The sequence below is a fragment of the Anser brachyrhynchus genome, assembly GCF_964034855.1.
Source record: "Anser brachyrhynchus genome assembly, chromosome: 1".
NCBI classification, from domain to species: Eukaryota; Metazoa; Chordata; class Aves; order Anseriformes; family Anatidae; genus Anser; species Anser brachyrhynchus.
Genome location: NC_137694.1, coordinates 158,950,263 through 158,970,094, shown reverse-complemented (window position 1 = coordinate 158,970,094; position 19,832 = coordinate 158,950,263). Strand labels below are relative to the sequence as shown.

The window sequence follows — 19,832 nt, the reverse complement described above, 5'->3', positions numbered from 1 at the left end:
GTTAGGAAATGGAAATGAGTGGTAATTCAGGTTTATATGACCTTTCACATCAGCCTTTAAACACCATACAAGATATCAAAGCAACATTGCTGTCTGTCTCATGATGCCATGAGAGGATATGGCCCTTCCTTCCAATCACGGTTAGAGCTGTGTGTATCGCTATAAGTATAGTCTGATTTTCTTCTGCTTGAATAGCCTGTCATGGTACCAAGACCTTCAGGAATGAAAAGCCTCTACCATTTGGTGAATGTCAGTATCCAGAAAAGAATCAGAGGTTTTGCTCCTGGTACTTCGCACAATAAACATGGTGAAATGCAGTGAAATATTATGTAATCAGTGGTAACATAGAACATTTGTTTGCAGCTGGGATAGGATTCATTTCTGTAATGAGACACGCATTTAGGTGTTTAAGCTTCCCTCACATGCAGCTCTAGTCCATGAAACTTAGAGAGCTGTTCATTTGGCCAAATCTGAGTGTGTGCTTCAGGATAAGAAAAGTAGGTCTTTAGCCTCAGACTATATAAAATGAGTTTGGGTATATTGCCCACATGTTGGCATCTACATTGTAAACACCTGCAGTTAAGTGCCTGATCTGAAGTATTTCGCCTTGTGTCATATTTCTGAGCCCTTTCCAAGAGGATGCCAGTTGGAAAACACAAACTAGAAATGTGTCCTTTTCTAATTCTAATATTTAGCAGGTACACTGTATCTTCTTATTCTACTACTACATTCTGCTTTTTCAAAGGGTATGTTGCACCACAGAATTATCAAACCATAAAACAACCTCATGTCTACTGGAAAATGAAGCCTTTTGCTTTTGCAGGTGTCTGAGTTGGGCCAAAGTACTTAGGATACATTTTTATTTGTTTGGTTTTTAATTTTCGTGAAATGATTGAGACCTTAGGTACAGTTCAGACAGTCAGGAACTCAAAAAGGTATGTCCAAACATTTGGGGAGCTCCTGACACAATTCTGATTTTATGATTATGTAGTCTTTTCTAATCATTAAAAAAAAAAAAGGGTAAATTATAGAAAGACTAGTTTGAAGAGGATGACCAGTCTGGTATTTAGAATACATAATTAAACTCAGATTCAGAAATACACCCTGATTATATTTTGCCCTTCTAGAACAGAAAAAGTAACTCTCTCTGTTATGAAGAGGTAGAAGAAATACATTGCTTTCTAAAATGTTCCTTTCTCTTTATCATCAAAGCAGATGACCCCTTTTCTCACCAATTGCACTACATTTTTCTTTGTACTTTCAAGGATCTGAGCAGGAGAGTAGGAGTGAAGTTAATATTTGGAGATGTAAAGAGAGGGCTCATTCAAGGAGGACCTAGCAAGCTCTCAGAAAATCAGACTATACATATTTATTGTACAAATGACTAAATATTATCAAGTAGCAAAAGAAGAACAGATACATTAAAAATCGCTTCCTGGTCATCTTTAATGTGTACATGAGAAAATAGATCAAATAATATTTTGACCTGCTTGCAGAAAAGAATAAGGGTCTCCTAGTATTTCCTCTTTTCTTACTGGGTAGATATACAAGTGTGTAAAAATCCCTAGCAAAGAATCTACTTTAAAATATGTAAATGTTTGGTGCTTAAACACAGTCTCTGTTTTCTAGGTCCTATTAATTAAAAATTTTAAACTCATTGCTTAAATTTGTTGTTTAAAGGAGAACATCTCTTTCCAGTAGGGTTTGGTTTCTGGGCTATTGTGCAAGGGTTAAGTTACAACTGTTCACAAACTTTATGACAGAGACCTTTTCAGCATATGCCACAGTGGCCCATATGTCATTCCTCCTTTGTGAGAGGCTCACAGTAAACCTCCTTCTTTTTCTGTAAATAGTGGATTTACCAAAAATCAATAGAACTTTTGATTCCATTGGACCCTGACTGCTATAATCTGTGCTCTGGACTCCACAGGTTTGTACTCCCAGCAGTGAAGTGCAATTAGAGGAGCTAGCATGAATTCAGGTGAACCAGTCAGGGATGAAAATGGTTTGACAAAGTCACCTTCTTTTGTAAAAATCCTCACTTGTACAGTCTGGTGTTTTGGAGAGCTTTTTAAATGATGGGCTCTTCCTCATTCATTTGTCTTCACGGCAGGCCAACAATGGGTTCAGTGCATATTCTCTTATATACTGCAATCAGCAGCTATCACTCTTATTTAATAGGTAGTCATGATAAGCAAAGTCAGTTGCATATGGCAGCGATAATAATGGTAATTATTTTTCTTTCCTCCCCAATATTTAAAAACATGATTTATCTTGCCTGCAAGTACAAATACTAAGGTTATGAAATAAGTATGATATTTTGGTGCTGTGATTACAGGCAATTGGATCTTGGTCATTTCAATGTATTTCTTCTTTTAGAAGATAATCTCAGAGAGATACTGTTTTTGAAAATAATAGCCATTACTTGGAGCTCATATTAACAGGTGAAATAAAGACGTCCTAATTTTAGAAAATCCTGCCATAGTAGAAAATACCACTGTGTATGTCTGCCAATATGAGGCAAACAGAATTTCCCTGTGGAGATTTCCACAGGCACCTTCCTCACTATTGACTATACTAGAAATTTAAACACTTCAGTTAGGATAATAGTTTCCTATTTCTAGGTGTAGCAAAAGATGTACTTGAAGTTATCTGGAAGGGATCACATCTTACATTGCAGAACCCCTGGATTACTAGCTGATATACATGGATTAATACTTATTTTTTCCATGAAGGGCTGAAAAATGTCACTAATGGAAAAGCTATCTGACCATAACTAGCAAAATTTATTCCAAAATGAGAATAATATAGTATTTTTGTTATTGATAGAAATTCTAAAAGCCAAAGGGAGACTAAATCCAGCATTCAAATGACTAACTGTATAAAAGCTGAATGGGTTTGTGCAATAAATAGTATCAGATTAAAGAATTTTTAAGATTATGCGGCAGTAATTGAAGCCTAAGTTTTGGCCAAATCCATGACTATGCTTTGCCAAATGGAAAAGTTGTACAGTGCAGACTTGTAAGAGTACATATTTTTGTGTGTCATCAGCAGAATGCAGTCCAAAGCCAGTAGTCATAGAATCAACATCAACTGAAGAAGGTCCCAGATGACTGGAGACTTGCTATTGTGATGCCCATCTATAAGAAGGCTCATAAGGAGAATCTGGGGAACTACAGGCCTGACAGCCTGACCTTGGTGCCAGGGAAGGTTATGGAACAAATTATCTTGAGTGCAATCACACAGCACGTGCAAGACAGGTAGGGAATCAGGCCCAGTCAGCATGGGTTCATGAAAGGCAAGTCCTGCCTGACCAGCCTCATCTCCTTCTATGACCAGGTGACCTGCCTGGTAAATGAGGGAAAGGCTGTTGACGTATTCTACTTAGACTTCAGCAAAGCCTTTGACACGGCCTCCCACAGTATTCTCCCAGAGAAGCTGGCAGCCCATGGCTTGGACAGGTACACTCTTTGCTGGGTTAAAAACTGGCTGGCTGGCCAGGCCCTGAGAGTGGTGGTGAATGGAGTTAAATCCAGCTGGTGACTGGTCACGAGTGGTGTCCCCAAGGGGTCGGTGCTGGGGCTCATCCTCTTTAGTATCTTTATTGATGATTTGCATGAGGGAATTGAGTGCACCCTTTGTAAGTTTGCAGATGACACCAAGTTTGGGGGAAGTGTCAAGGTGCCGGAGGGTAGGAAGGCTCTACAGAGGGACCTGGACAGGTTGGATCAATGGGCAGAGGACAATGGGATGAGGATCAAAATGGCTAAGTGCTGGGTTCTGCACTTTGGCCACAAGAACTCCATACAATGCTAGAGGCTTGGGGCAAAGTGGCTGGAGAGATGTGCAGAGGAGAAGGATCTGTGGGTTCTGATTGATGCTCGCCTGAACATGAGCCGGCAGTGTGCCTGGGTAACCAAGGAGGCCAACAGCATCCTGGCTTGTATCAGGAATAGTGTAGCCAACAGGACCAGGGAGGTGATCGTCCCCCTGTACTCAGCTCAGGTGAGGCCACACCTTGAGTACTGTGTTCAGCTTTGGACCCCTCAGTACAAGAAGGACATTGAGGCCCTGGAGCATGTCCAGAGAAGGGCTACAAAGCTGGTGAAGGGCCTGCAACACAAGTCCTGTGAGGAGCGGCTGAGGGAGCTGGGGTTGTTTAGACTGGAGAAGAGGAGGCTCAGGGAGACCTTATTGATTTCTACAACTACCTGAAAGGAAGTTGTGGGGAGCTGGGGGTTTGCATCTTCTCACAGGTAACTAGTGATACGACTAGAGGGAATGGCCTCAAGTTTCACCAGAGGAGGTTCAGGTTGGAAATGAGGAGACATTTCTTCTCAGAAAGAGTAGTCAGGCATTGGAACAGGTTGCCTGGGGTGGTGGTGGAATCACCATCCCTGGGGGTATTTAAGGAAAGGTTGGACGTGGTGCTTAGGGACATGCTTTAGTGGGTGATATTGGTGGTAGAGTGATGGTTGGATCAGATGATCTTGGATGTCTTTTCCAACCTTAATGATTCTATGATTCTATGATTGGACCTATGGGCTATTAAATCTAATATCATGTTCTATTGTTACCTATTGTCAGAGACTCCCTAGGGATGACTCAAAAAATTTTAGTGGCAGAAATGTAGTTAATTTGGCCTCCTTAAATAATTTTGTCTATTTCTTTCCTTATGCATCTTAACATTTCTTAACTTTCTTATGAATACATGTACACACCAAGCATAGGCTTTGGCTAAAAATGATGTCTATAGCCTTTAAGTGAATGAATAGGTGACGCTACTTTAAAAGACATTAAATGTGACAACTATTTTTCCTTTACTAGTGGTCATTATTACAACGTTGTAAGCACTGCATTTGACCATGCCATCATTTGTCTATTTATATGTCTCAAAAATGTCACAAAAATAGTAAGATAGGATTTTATTTTGACACTGATTTTTCATACTAACTACGCTTTTTTTTTTTAAAGGTTTTATTAATAAACCACAACACAGGCAAATTAATATGTGTTAATTTGAGAGCCAAGTACATATTGGAAGTGGTGATGGAAAACATTGCCTGAGTTCTCAACTATACATACAAAGAACTGTGTTTTTAAATTATTCATATGCAAGATGTGGTACTTGCAGTTGCACTTCCCTTTGATCACTGATAACATGTTTGCGCCTTCTTTAGTGCTATGATAATTGCCTAACAGTTAAAATCCCCCTGCCTCTTAGAACAGTTCAAACTGCTGTATAAATTTAACGAATTGTACATTCTGATGACTCTATTCATGACTTAAATGCAGTTCTTTCTCATGGAACAAGTGAATTCTCAAGAGTACAGCATTTAACAGTCAGATACTTAGGACCTTAGTTCGATATACTCTTCAGAAACAGGGACAAGCTCTTGAGACTCATTTCCAAAACGTTTTTTTCCTCTACTCAAAATTTTTTTGTTGATATATTTTAGCCTGCACTTTGCACTGTTCTATAACAGGTATCCCATTGAGGTAATTGGGAAGTAAAATTTGAGTGCACTTTGTGCAACAGCCATTCAACATTCACTTGTGCAAGATTTGATTTCATCTGTTTGCACCTAAACTGCTTATTTATTATTTTTGTTTCTTTTTCAATGGGAAAGACTGCTGCACAAGTTTTGTTTTGTTTTTCATGTTACAAATGCATACCTAAATGTTAATTTTGCTTTAGATTTTTTTTTCTTCCTTTTCCACTTTTTTTTTTTTTCTTCTAAAATTATCACACTCCTGCAGGTAGAGAACAGCTCAATATCTTCATTACATTATTTTTTTTTCCAGTGATTTGTTGGCTCTCCCTTTAATTTTTTATGTGCTTGCTTCTTCTTTCATTGTACTTCTGGAATTAATACAATACTACTGTCATGCTACAAACCCTTGGACAAATTCCATCTATGGCAAGGCATGATAGCAGAGTGATATGTCATATTCATACTTGACAGAGAAACCTATTCTGTATTTGTTGTAAGGTGTTCCTGTTTTTTTTTTTTTTTTTTTTTTTTTGGCACATCTACGGAGAGCTGGCTTATCACATAGTATTGATTTGACTATTAGCTGGTGCTGAAGTTATGTTAAATATTTTGAGTATTACCATTGTTCATAAAATATTGACATAATTTCCGCAGAGTAGGAAATAGCTAGATAGCTAGGAATGAGATGGGAAATTCTTTTCTGAGTTATATCCTCCTCCTTTTACAATACACTTCAACCTCAAAAATAAATATCAAAAGTTCAGGATTGCTGATGTTTTTGAATCTCTTGAGTGAAAAGGTTCTCTCAACAGTTCTGAGATTATAATGAAGTCATTTGTTCTTTTTGTTGTTCACAAAGGTGATCTTTCACTTCCTGAAATTCAAAACACTAAAATTTATGTGAACATTCTGAGATGATTGCATGTCGTGGAAAACTATGTGTAATCTCAAACCTATATAGTGTACAGAATGAAGACAGAGAAAGAAAAAGTGATTATGAGGGCATGAAGTTGAGAACATGCATCTCCCAATGTTGGGATGCTTAGGAGGTAAATAATTGATGGTCATTAGCCACATATTGTTTTTTTTTGTTGTTTTTTTTTTTCCTCGTAATTTAAATAAAAGCTCGATAATCTTTTTTCCTGCTTTATTTTGTTTTTCACTAGGAAGTTTACCAACATTATTAAAGGCTAATCGGAGTTTCCGTCATTTAGCACAAATGATTTAAAATACTATTTGTACTTAAATGAAAAGCTTTTGATTTTCCTAAATGTGACTAACAAAAGAAAATAATGTACATTTTACAGAGCTTTCTGGAACTAAGGTTAAGGTCCAAATTTGTGTAAAGCTAACTGAAAACAAAACAAATCAAAACAAAACAACTTACATTTGTATTTTTGTTATTTTTTTCTCCTTCTTTTGCTTATAAAACACTGCACAGTGCACAGTGAGAAAACATGCACATTGATGCAACGGGGAGATACTATCAATTCTTACCCATTTAGTGCAGAAAACAGTGGCACAGAAAACCAGACAGACTTTTCCAGCAGTATTAGGTGGACAGCGACACTAAACAAAGTATTCATTATGGTGCAGATTCTCTCTGCAAAAGCCTATTTTGCACCTAAATTGCTTCCTGATATAGCTGGTAAAAACTGCTTGTGCTAGGGTTTCTCAGAAGTATTGAAAGAGAAGTATTGTTCTATCTTCTTAATTTTAAGTACAATATTAAGTGAAGGAAGGAGGGTTTTGAGATTTTTGGATTTTTTCTATGACAAACAATATGGTCAGGGCACAGGGTTTTTTTGATGCTTACTTTAGAAAACCTGTTCTACTTTACTGTCTGCAAAACCATGCAATTTTATTTTTCTTATTTATAATTTATCGTTTATGCTCCTTGACTCTGATAAAAATAGATTTATTTATTTATTTTTAATACTTTATTTCAGACTTCCCATAACTGTGGCCATAGCTAATAAAACTAGAAGGGGTTTTGTTCCCGTACCACATGGAAATAGTGGCAATTTTGAAAGTGAAAAGGAGCTTCTGATGCCCTTAATGCCCAATTTCAGTTTAAAAAAGAAATGGAATATACATAATGATATATAATAGAGACAGACTACAGAGTTCAAGAGGGCTTCAAGGCCCTGATGCAGTAGTACAATGGTGCATACTCAACCTCCTATTAACTTTGATGTGAATGCTGGAAGCTTCTGCTTTCTTCTATAATTTCATCAAATAATAGAAAAGCCCTTCTTTTTGCAATGAGTTAGTGCCCCATTAGTTGTATACATAGATGAGACTTATACTGCATAATATATGACGGTGGATACATTGTCAGATTTTTAACTACCTAACTGTACTGGGAGAATCTCTCATCCAAAATATCTTGGGATTCTTTTTGGCATGTGTGCTTTTCATAGTTAAAAAAAAAAAAAAAAAAAAAAAAAAAGCCTACTTAAATATAAAGGTCTATTTAGCCTATCTTACAGGTAGAGGAAGCTGTCAAATTTCATATTTTAATTGGATAACAACTTATTTAACCTTTGTGATGTCTTCTCAAGAGGGAGAAGAAAAGTGGTGAAGGAAATGCATTTAATTTTCAGTGAATGCCAATTTAAGAATTGCCTTGTCTCTGGACACTTTCAGTAGACAATTGTTTTAGGGAGCGGTATTGTGGATTACTTTTGCTGCTGGCCTTTCCATTTAGAGAATCGATTGTTTTGCAACGGCAACCATGCCAATTAGTATATAATCAACTGGAAATGAGTTTAGGAATTCAGCTTGAAAGTGACCTGCCTAATGGAATCTGGATTTGTTTAAAGAGTTTTTCTTCTTATGATTGAAGAACCACATCCACTTCTCATGTGGAACAACAATTGGACTTTGCAGAGATGCATGCAAACATCAGCTACTTGCAGTACAAACTGCATTATTCATTGTTTTCATTACTTGTATACCGATGCACACAGCATGGGAAATAAACAGGAAGAATTGGAGATTTGCGTGCAGTCACAAGGCTATGGTCTTATTGCAGTTACAGAAACATAGTGGGATATCTCACATGACCGGAATGCTGTCATGGAGGACTACAATCTTCTTAGGAAAGACAGGCCAGGAAGGCAAGGTGGTGGAGTTGCTCTTTATTTGAGAGAGCAACTGGAATACATCAAGTTCTGCCTAAGGATGGATGAAGAGCAAGCTGAGAGTTTACAGGTAAGGATTAATGGTCAGGCTGCCATGGCTGTTGTGGGTGTTTGCTACAGGCCACTTAATGAGGAAGAGGACGTAGATGAAGCCATCTACATATAGCTGGAAGTAGCCTCACAATCACAAGCCCTTGTTCTAATAGGGGACTTTAACCATTCTATTATCTTCTGGGAAGATCACACAGCTAGGCACAAATAGTCCAGGAGGTTCCTGCAGTGCATTGACGACAACTTTTTGGCACAGGTGGTGGAGAAGCCAACAAGGAGATGTGTGCTGCTGGACCTTATACTAACAAACAAAGAAGGTCTTGTTGGAGATGTGAAGGTTGGGGGCAACCTTGGCTGCAGTGCCCAGGAAATGGTGGGGTTCAGGATCTTGTGAGGAAAAAGCAGAGCAAAAAGTAGGACTGCAGCCCTGGACTTCTGGAGTGCAAACTTGGGCCTCTTCAGGGACCTACTTGGAAGAATCCCATGGGTTAGGACCCTAGAAGGAAGGGGGGTCCAAGAGAGCTGGTCAGTATTCAAACATCACTTCCTCCAAGCTCAAGACTGATGTATCCCTATGAGTAGGAAGGCAAGCAAAGGGGGCAGGAGACCTGCATGAAAGAGCAAAACTCAAACAGAACAAGTATGCAACATCCCCCGCAAGGGAGCGCAGAGATCCACCAGCAGCCAGCAGGGGACATTATAGCAGGAGAATGCTATGGGCCATCTGATCAAGAAGATCAAGCAGATGAGGCCCTCTACAGACAGATAGAAGCAGCCTCACATTTGCAAGCCCTGGTTCTCATGGGGGACTTCAAGCACCCTGATATTTGTTGGAGGGACAGCACAGCAGGTCATAGGAGGTTCCTGGAATGCGTTGATGTTAAATTCCTTCTCCAAGTGATAGAGCAGCCAGCGAGGAAAGGTGCTGTGATGGACCTCATTCTCACCAACAAGGAGGGGATGGTGGTGAGTGTGAAACTCAATGTCAGCCTTGGCTGCAGCGATCATGAAATGGTGCAGTTTTGTATTCAGAGAACAGTAAGGAGGGAGCACTGCAAGCTTACTACCCTGGACTGTGGGAGAGCAGACTTTTGCCTCTTCATTCTGGTCTGCTTGGTAGAGTACCATGGGACAAAGCCCTGGTGGGCATATGGAGGAGCCTGAGGTACCCAATGACTATTTTGCCTCAGACTTCACCAACAAGAGTTCCAGCCACATGGCCCAGTTCCCAGAAGGCAAAGGCAGGGACTGCGAGAATGATGAACTGCTCAGTGTAGGGGAAGATCAGGTTTGAGACCATCTATGGAACCTGAAGGTGCATATGTCCATGGGACTTGATGAGATACATCTGCAGGTCCTGAAGGAACCATTGGACGAAGTTACTAAGCCCCTATCAATCATATCTGAGAAGTCATGGCAGTCTGGTGAAGTTCCCAATGACTGAAAGAGGGGAAACATAACCCCCATGTTTAAAAAGGAAGACCCAAACAACTACAGGCCTGTCAATCTAACCTCTGTGCTTGTCAAGATCATAAAGCAGATCCTCCTGGAAAATGTGCTAAGGCACACAGAAAATTAGGAGGTGATTGGTGACAGCCAACATGGCTTCACTAAGGACAGATCGTGACAGGAAAATCTGGTGGCCACGATATCCTTGTCTCTAAATTGGAGATACATGGATTTGGTGAATGGACCAGTGGGTAAGGAATTGGCTGGATGGTTGCACTCAAAGATTTGCAGTCAACAGCTCAATGTCCAGGCAGAGATCAGTGACAAGTGGTGTCCCTCAGGGCTCTGTCTTGGTAACAGTACTGTTTACTATCTTTATCAATGACATAGCCAGTGGGATCAAGTGCACCCTCAGCAAGTTTGCAGATGACACTGAGCTGAGTGGTGCTGTTGATACAACAGAAGGAGGGGATGCCATCCAAAGGGACATGGGGAAGCTTGAGAAGTTGGCCCACGTGAACTTAATGAGGTTCAACAAGGCCAAGTGCAAGGTGCTAAACCTGGGTTGGGGCAATCCTAGGCATGAATACAAACTGGATGAAGAACACATGGAGAACCGCTCTGAAGAGAAGGACTTGGGGGTTTTGGTGGATGAAAAGCTGTGAGCCAGCAGTTCATGCTTGCAGCCCAGAAGGCCAACTGCATCCTGGGATGCATAAACAGAGGGGTGGCCAGCAGGCCAACGGAGGTGACTGTACCCTCTGCTCTGCCCTTGTGAGGCCCCACCTGGAGTGCTGCATCCAGGTATGGGGCCTCCAGCAGAAGAAGGACATGGAACTGTTAGAACAGGTCCAGAGGAGGGCCATGAAGATGATCAGATGGCTGGAGCATCTCTCCAGTGAAGACAGGCTGAGAGAGCTGGGGCTGTTCAGCCTGGAGAAGAGAAGGCTCCAGGGGAACTTTATTGTAGCTTTTCAGTACTTAAAATTGGGCTTATAAAAAAGGTGGCAAGTGGCTTTTTACAGAGGCAGATACTGGTGGGCCAAGGGGGAATGGTTTTAAACTAAAAGAGGGGTGACTTAGATTAGAGGTTAGAGGAAATTCTTCATTCAGAGGGTGGTGAGGCACTGGAACAATTTTCCCAGAGAAGCTGTGAATGCCCCATCCCTGAAGTGTTTAAGACCAGGTTGGATGAGGCTTTAGCAACCTTGCCTAGTGGAAGATGTCCCTGACTACTGAAGAGGGGTTGGACTAGGTGGTCTTCCAACTCAAATCATTCTATGATCCTATGATGATTCTACAATAAAGGAATAAAAGTTAGAGAATAACAATAATAAACAAAATAATAAATAATAAAAAAATAAAGTAATAAAAGTTAGAGAATAAAAAAATAAATTAATAAAAGAATACAATATTCCCAAACTGACATACTTGGGACAATATATTTGGTAAAGGAAAGAGAGGTGTAGACTTTCATATGAAAAGAGACTTTAAAAGATTTAAATACAGCAGGAAATCAACTCTCTAGCCAGAAGAGAAAATCAAATTAGTGATTCTAACTTATGAAATCTGATACATATCATAAAACCATCGCACAGCTTCATTGACAGTCTCTTCTGAGTAGAGGCTCAGCAAGTAAATATCACATCTGTATGGAAGATATCAACAAAAATTTGAGAAGCAGCTTACTGTCTCTGTTAATACTAATTAATGTCAGATGTAGTCTGTCAATATCATAAAAACATTACCAAAATAATTTGTATGCAAGCAAACTCATTTAAAAGGGAAAAAAAAAGAGCTGGAACAGTAACTGGAATTACAGTAGATACCATTAAGATCTAAGTGGCACTTAGAAACTCTGGTCTCACCAGTACTATGGAAATTACTGAGTGAGCAGTTCCTCTAGGCTGATGTATTAAGGGAATAAGCAAGATGACTGTGCTGTGTGTACATTCCTGTGTTACTGCTTGATGATCAGTACTTTCTCCACTTTATTTTACTGGTTGTGGATTCTGTATAGCAGCAGAGATCATTTCAAATATAATCACATTTCTCTAAGTGTTGATAAAATGGAAATATATTACCTCTTGCCAGTCCAAGCTCTACAGCTTTGGAAAGCACTACTGTGTGAACTTGTACGTTATTAACACCAAATAGTACACATGGAACAGTTATTATAAATGCTGTAACCACAAAAACAGGTTGTCATCAAGTACAAAACAGAAAGTCATAGGAAACAGTCTTCTTTATCAGTGATCATAAAAATATTTTTAGAATACATGCAATGCTCACTGTGCAAAACTACAGCATCTAAAACAAAGCAGGTACTACAGTAGCGCAACACACTACAAAAAAGGAACTGTAGCAGTATTTCAGTGGTATGCAGTCACTTACTGAGAGAGAACAGTTGATGTCCACAGACTTTCTGAACTGAAAAGCGAAACATTGTTTTTGAGCATACTGAATGTTTCCTATTTGAGACAGGTTATTTCCTTCTATTCTCAGCCCTGGGAAATCCTCCAAGTCAGTGGCCCGTAGACAGCAGTACAGAGCAAGTCATTTGCTGCAGGTATCATCATAATTTGTTCTCCTTGTCAGCCTGTGCAATAAGCAATGCATTCTGCAGGCACAAGAAATAGTCTGGAAAACAATCTGTTACTTGGATACCTTATAAACAAAAATCCCATGTTATCGATGAGGGTTGTTTGTTGCCTAAAGAACTCATCTGCCTAGTCTTTTTCTCTCTGTAAACGTAAAAAATTGTAGAAGAGCATGATAGTACAGTGCATTAAACTACTTTTCACTTCTGCGATGTGCATGTGAAATCTGTTTTTATATATTTATATATCTATATTTTAAACTATACAATATATTAAGGGCATAAATTTTGCTCAGCAAAGCCTTGCTGTTATTTTAAGAGCCAGCCAGCACCTGGCTGAAGAATCAGAGCTGAAGGGGAAGCATGTAGTTTACATGAAGCCTCATCATTCAGCATTATGGCTTAAAGTGTCATAAACAAGCTGAGCTATGCAATTTTTAATTTAGTTTTTGTTTCAAGAGACAATACAGGCAAATACAAATACTTCCTAGCAGAGTGAAGTTATTTCTTATGTTTGTGGTGAAAGTACTCCAGGAAGAGAAGTATTAAACTGCTTAGCATTCAGCTGACTGGTACATTATCAGAAACAAAATCCAACCAACCAACCAACCAACCAACCAAAATGATTCTAAGTTGCTTCTATAATAAGCACAGAATAAAAAAAGGAAAATCATTCACAGAGAAAAACTTGACAAGATTAATTACATATATAACAAATCATGACTTTGATAGTGGTATTGTTGAATAAATATTTATATATCTCTTTACAAGGCAGGTTAGTTACTACTTTTGAAAAGTCTTTTCAGATTTTATCTTTACAATGTATTACGAAACCACTTCATTATACAGGTGGTGTAGTTTCATTCATGAAGACACATGGCTCATACTGTGCAAGACTGGTGAAGAACTGAGTAGGTGCTGGAGTCACCTGGGAATTTCAAGAATATTTCTTATTTTCCCAGCCTTAACTTTTATGAAATGGGCTGCTATGCTAAGAGTCATATGAACAGTCAGGCTCTCCTGGAATACTTGATATGTTTGCAGTGAAGATATGTGCTCACTGAACCTTGTAAGAGGAATATCAGATAAACCAGATCATGAACCACAAAATATTTAAGATCCTTTAGGAGGCAATCCACATTTTTATTGACACACACAGTTCCAGGTATTTATTCAATAAAGTAATTATTTACTTTACTGAGTACCAGAAAGATTGAGTACCAGATTTACGTTATTGGGACCAGAAAGATCTTAGGGTGTTCAAATTCATTGTGTCTTCTATTAGAAATTCAGTAGCTACAGACAATGGCTGCAAAAAATGCTAGGACCCTCCAGTCATGCTATTCTAAATTCAGTACCACAATTAGAAAATAATAATATATATAAATAATTTAAAAATAATAATAAAAAAGATTATGCTGGAGTCATTAAAAAAAAAAACTTGCAAAAACCTTGATTGTCAAGTATCAGTTAGTTACTACATATCATATAAAGATTGCATTTGTTATTGCTTATATTACTTATACTAGTATTCTGTGCAAAACCTTCAAGAAATCGCTCGCTACTATGTTTGATTATATTTCAATCCTTTTAAGGTAGTCTTATTTGAGGAGGTTGCTAACATCAGATTGTAAAGTTAGGATTTAGCTGGTGAAGTGCAGACATCTCCACAGTTTCCAGAACCTACTTTCATAACTCACACTGCTTCATTTGGCAGTTACAGGGTACTGGATTGGTCACGCTGTACCCTGAATGTGTCTTTTTCTCTCAGCTGACTGTAGTTAAAGTCTGCAGGTGTTACAAACATACATTTGTGTTTTGGTATCTGAAATTAAGAGGTAATATGAGCTGAATAATATTCAGTTTGATATATCCTGAGGGAGTATATGTACAGAAGTCACCTTCAAGAATTTCAGTTGCAAGAAAGTAATTTTCATACACATCAGTGGGAAGATTTGTATCTTCTTATGCAGGAGGAGATCTCCAGTTACAAGCATTTGGGGAACAGAAGTCTTATCAAGTTATCAAGAAACGATGTTTTGTGCATAAATCTAAGAAACAGTAAAAATGACAGTTTGAGGGGATTCTAAGGAAGCTTTTATCTGGAGCTTTTAAAAAGAGAAAAAGTATTTGTCTTAAGTGACACAATTGAAAAGATATTTTTTTTAACTTTATCTACTTTTTAATGCCTTATTCCATTTTCTATTACATTCATTTTCTGTTTGTTGTTGTTGTTGTTGTCGTTGTTTTTCTAGTACTGTTTTTCAAGGGGAAAAAAAGAAAATTTTACTGAAGTAAAAATAAAAATAATATTTTTCTAGAATAATATTTTTTTACTGAAAAAAGAATGAATAAGAAACAGTGAATATTTGCAATTCTATATTACCATTATTTGATATTTATATAATAGGTTCTCTTCAAAACTTTTCCCTTGACCATTCTTTTAATTTTTGATTCTGTATTCAGTTTTAAAAGAAACATAACTGAAGATTTCTAATTTTGACAAATTTGTATATCTTGTCCACGTCTTCCGAAGAATTGCATATCAGCATGACTGTTTGTGTGTGTGCACGCGCATGCGCTTGTGTGTTCTGATTGTTGTTTTCAAAATAACAGTATTTTCTTGAACATTTCAGAATTTACAGTTAAAGACAATGTGAAAAAAAAGAAGCTTTCTATGATTTTTCCAGGAAAGATTTAAGATACTTGTGTGTATACATATATATAAATATATATATATACACATATATAAATAAATACAGAAGAACTAATATTTATGAGAAAGGTATTATTGCTCCCCATTGGTATATTGTATTTGATGCTGAGACTATACTAGTGTAGTGTATGAAATTCTCAGGATGTCTGTCAGAATATATTCTAAAGCTTTTGAAATTCTGATTTCTAGTTTTCTTTCATGTGCTGTGAATTATTCATCTTTTCATTTTGTGCATGGCTTAATGATCTGTTCTTTGTGTTCTGCCAGTCTTTCTGTCTATTCAATTCATACTCATATTTTTCTGAACTGCTGAGCCTGCACACGTCAGACCCTTAATCATACTGTTTAAGTCCCTTGAATGCAGCAATCTATGTTTACCTTTCTCCTTATGCTCCAGGTATTAATTTTTACACCTTAAACTGTACCTTAGACTGTTACGAGAACTGGTAGAATTACCCCAGTAATACTTCTTCATCAACTCTTGGAAATGCTATTTTGAACCGTTCCACATCCCCTGCACTCCAGGTGCCACCAGGTTCTCAGCTTCAGTACATCCAGTTACTTCCCTTCCTCTACAAACAGACTTCTGTAAGAAGAGCATAACTGGTGGGGTGAAATGCAACTCTTCCCATGGTAATAGAGCACAACCATCCAGTTAGATACTAGTGTGCCAGCATCCTCCTGGCTCAGATAATTTTGCAGCTGTGAGGGGATGGAGAAGTAAGGTGAACAAAGCATTTCTTAAGAACCTAGAGGGAATATATCTGGGCATAAAGGCCTGAAAAATGAAATAATTTTTAAAAATGGAGCAAGTGGAATATATTCTTTTTCATCCTTAGTGGTCTTAGATGTTACTTGTAACAAAAATCCTCAGAGAATTTTCAGAAAAAGTTTTAGTAGTTTTAAACTACTGATGATCCACGTCATACCAAAAAAAAAAAAAAGTCTTTTCAGTTCTGTTGCTGTTTTTGCTACTAAATAACTGGGTTTAGAGGATATATCTTGCAATACTTTTTTTTTTTTTTTAATCATTTCAGATGAGTTTTCTAATATGAAAGACTTGGGTCTGTTTAAAGGGACCAATACTGCAAATAACAGGAAATTATTTTCATTACTACTTTTTATTTCTGGAAATTCTAGCTAGAGCACCATCTGATTACTTTCAAGGCTATTGTCTGTCATAAAGCAACATGGAATGTCATCTGCAAATCCTGAGATTGGGTTCTTTACCTTTGTACTTCTATATTGCACAGGAATGGGTGGCTCATATGTAAAGTTTTTTTTTTTTTTTTTAATTTTTATGCAGCTCAATGCTCCTTTCCCATCTCTTTCCTTCTCTCCTTTGTGTGCCACTGTATTTAAAATAGCAAATTTCAAGCATTACAATAATTATTTTTGATTCCTACCTTTATTGCTTTCCAAGTTGTATGACAGTTCCATTATTCAGGATGTGAAATATGCAAGGTCCTTCAGGACAGGAAAATAGTTCATTGGGTTTGAGTGTATTTCTAGAAAACAAAACAATACAAAGCAAAGCAAACATGAATAGCTGTCATTCCTTTGATACTGAAAGCCTGGGGTCAAACCATCTTGAATCATTTAATGAATTCCTGAGACTTTCTTTTTAATAAAGGGAAAAAGGCACCTATGGAATAAATTGACACTTGAAATGACCTCAGTTACACTCTAGAATGTCTCATTTTTCTGTTTTGGCATTCTAGAATGATCACAGTCCAAATGGCGTAGTCTCAGATGAGATATGTCATAGTGAGATGGGATGTGTTTGGAAGAAAACATAAAATCTCATTCATTATGGTTGACACCAAATTCAGTTTGCATCTGTTCATGTTGACCTTTGGTAGCTATCTTTCAAGAACAGATTAACAACTTACTTTTCGGAACCACAAAAACACAGTAGGTTCTTAAAACCATTTATCAGCTCCCCAGACACACAAATTTCATTAAAAAAACCCGATGAGCTGATTTATTAGGAGTAATTTGAGTGTACTTAATTAACTCAGGATATATTTTCATGATATAAAGCTTAAGCAGAAATACTAAAGGAAATACTCAGTGCTCTTTTCCTCGTTCTTGTTTTCAGAGTCTTTGGTTTATCTGCTTTTGCTGTTGTTGTTGTTTTGTATGTTTGTTTTGATTGGTTGGCTTTTTGTTTGTTTGTTTGTTTTTGGTGTGAGAGGGTAGGGTATGAATAGGTAGGAGAGGATTGCTTTTACCCAGCTCTGATATACTCTATAGTAGAGGTCCCCAGTTATCTCAGGACTGCCAAGATGAGGACAAAATTTTTCTTCCCATCGATAATGTTTCTTAATACATATATGACTGTAATGAACTAATTCCAAGGATGAGAAAAAATCAGGGCTGAGATCACATAAAATAACTTCAGCTGCTAACTTGGTGACTATAGTGCTTGCCGAGGAAATGTAAAATTTCAGTTCGAGGCCCTTGTAAAGCAGGGTAAGAATGAACCCAAAGCTAATTTCATAAAGAATATGGGATTCTATAATTCCCAAACAGAACTGATGGAAGGGCTGAATTGTTTGTTTTGTTTTGTTTCGTTTTTAATTTTTGTTTTGTTTTATTTTATTTTATTTTTAATTGTAAAATTTATAGCAACAAAAGTTTGCAAGAACAATCCAGTGATGCTTTTTTTGTTGTTTTGTTTTTGATTTTGTTTTGTTTAGAGTGTGATGTGCCATGCTTTTCAGGAAATATACTTTAATTATACTTTAATTATGGACAAAGAGTAAGCAAGGAGGAATTGTTGTGTCACTTTGAAGGTTTCTGTACAGTCTATACCCTATTCACCTAAATAGATGGCACTCAAATGGGCTTTTCTTTACTAAAAGGAATCTAAATGTAGTACTGTATGCTTTGCTGGCAGCGACATCAATAGATCATTTCCCACCTTACTGAATTGCTTTAATCACCTTAAAACCTGACATTTTAAATTAACATACTGCTGAAAAAGAAGTCATTCATGCACAAAAGTTCTGTAGCTATCTTTTTTTTTTATTATTATTTTTATTTCAAACTTTGAAAAAATAAGGGACATGAAAGCAAATCTGCTGAGAGGTTCATAATTTTGAATACAGAATGTATCTGAATTGTAGATACTGTCTCTGAACGTCAAGAAACAGTAGGAAAAATAAAATAACACCATGGGGATCCAAATGCAATGGATAAACAGAAATTTGAAAAGCCTACTGGAAATAAGAGATCTGATGGAAGACCAATAAAGAGAAAAAATATACGCAGTTAGAAAGTGCAGGGATAACCTGGAATTGTGAAAATTCAAACTGACTTAAAATTGCAGGGAATAGTAATACCAATAGTAATAAAAATTTTCATCAAGATTAGTAAAAACAAGTTAGGGAGAACTGAATACAAACATTTCCAATAAAAAAGCTGATGTTGAATAAGGGAGAATGAGTTACGGGAATGAGGTCAAGGAAATAAAATATAGATGATTAAGATCAAAGAAAAAAATGTAAGGCTCAGTTCAGGCTTCTATACACCTAAGAGATGGACCACACCTCTGTGAATCAGTTTGATGAAAAATGTGAAAGAAGTAGAAAACAAAATATGTGCTCAGAGACAACATGACTTTACAGAGAGTTTATTGTGACGTAGCAAGATAGTTTTCTTGCCAGTACTCCAAGCAAGTGACCTGTTGTATTTTCTTTGCTTGAAGGAGTATAATAGGACAATTTTCTGGGTGTCAGTAAGAAGGTTGCTATAATGTTGTATGAGTTGTTTGCCCTAGATAAAACTATAAGTAGTATAGACCTTGTAGTTAAGGAATTGGAAGGAAGGAAGGAAGGAAGGAAGGAAGGAAGGGAAGGAAGGAAGGAAGGAAGGAAGGAAGGAAGGAAGGAAGGAAGGAAGGAAGGAAGGAAGGAAGGAAGGAAGGAAGGAAGGAAGGAAGGAAGGAAGGAAGGAAGGAAGGAAGGAAGGAAGGAAGGAAGGAAGGAAGGAAGGAAGGAAGGAAGGAAAGGAAGGAAGGAAGGAAGGAAGGAAGGAAGGAAGGAAGGAAGGAAGGAAGGAAGGAAGGAAGGAAGGAAGGAAGGAAGGAAGGAAGGAAGGAAGGAAGGAAGGAAGGAAGGAAGGAAGGAAGGGAAGGAAGGAAGGAAGGAAGGAAGGAAAGGAAGGAAGGAAGGAAGGAAGGAAGGAAGGAAGGAAGGAAGGAAGGAAGGAAGGAAGGAAGGAAGGAAGGAAGGAAGGAAGGAAGGAAGGAAGGAAGGAAGGAAGGAAGCCAACACCTGTGTTTAAAAAAGCAGTTGTTAGGCTGTAGGAAGATTATTAAGAAAGTTCCTCAAATATTGGCACTACATCCAGTGCTAAATACTTTCTTTAAC

At 37.7% G+C, this 19,832-nt stretch overlaps 1 protein-coding gene across 43 annotated transcripts in view; it reads left to right on the top strand.

The window, feature by feature from the left end:
- Positions 1-19,832, top strand: part of GPC5 (glypican 5) — a 765,123-nt gene that overhangs the window by 277,121 nt on the left and 468,170 nt on the right. The window contains exon 7 of one of the 43 annotated variants that reach the window (XM_080577244.1): positions 8,949-19,728. The exons of 41 other annotated variants lie outside the window; for them this stretch is intronic. In XM_080577244.1, the coding sequence (XP_080433370.1) occupies positions 8,949-9,086 (138 nt within the window). In that variant the 3' untranslated portion in view covers positions 9,087-19,728. Of the gene's footprint in view, positions 1-3,051; positions 19,729-19,832 lie in introns of those variants that run through there. One more of the 43 variants, XM_080577264.1, reaches the window with a different exon arrangement.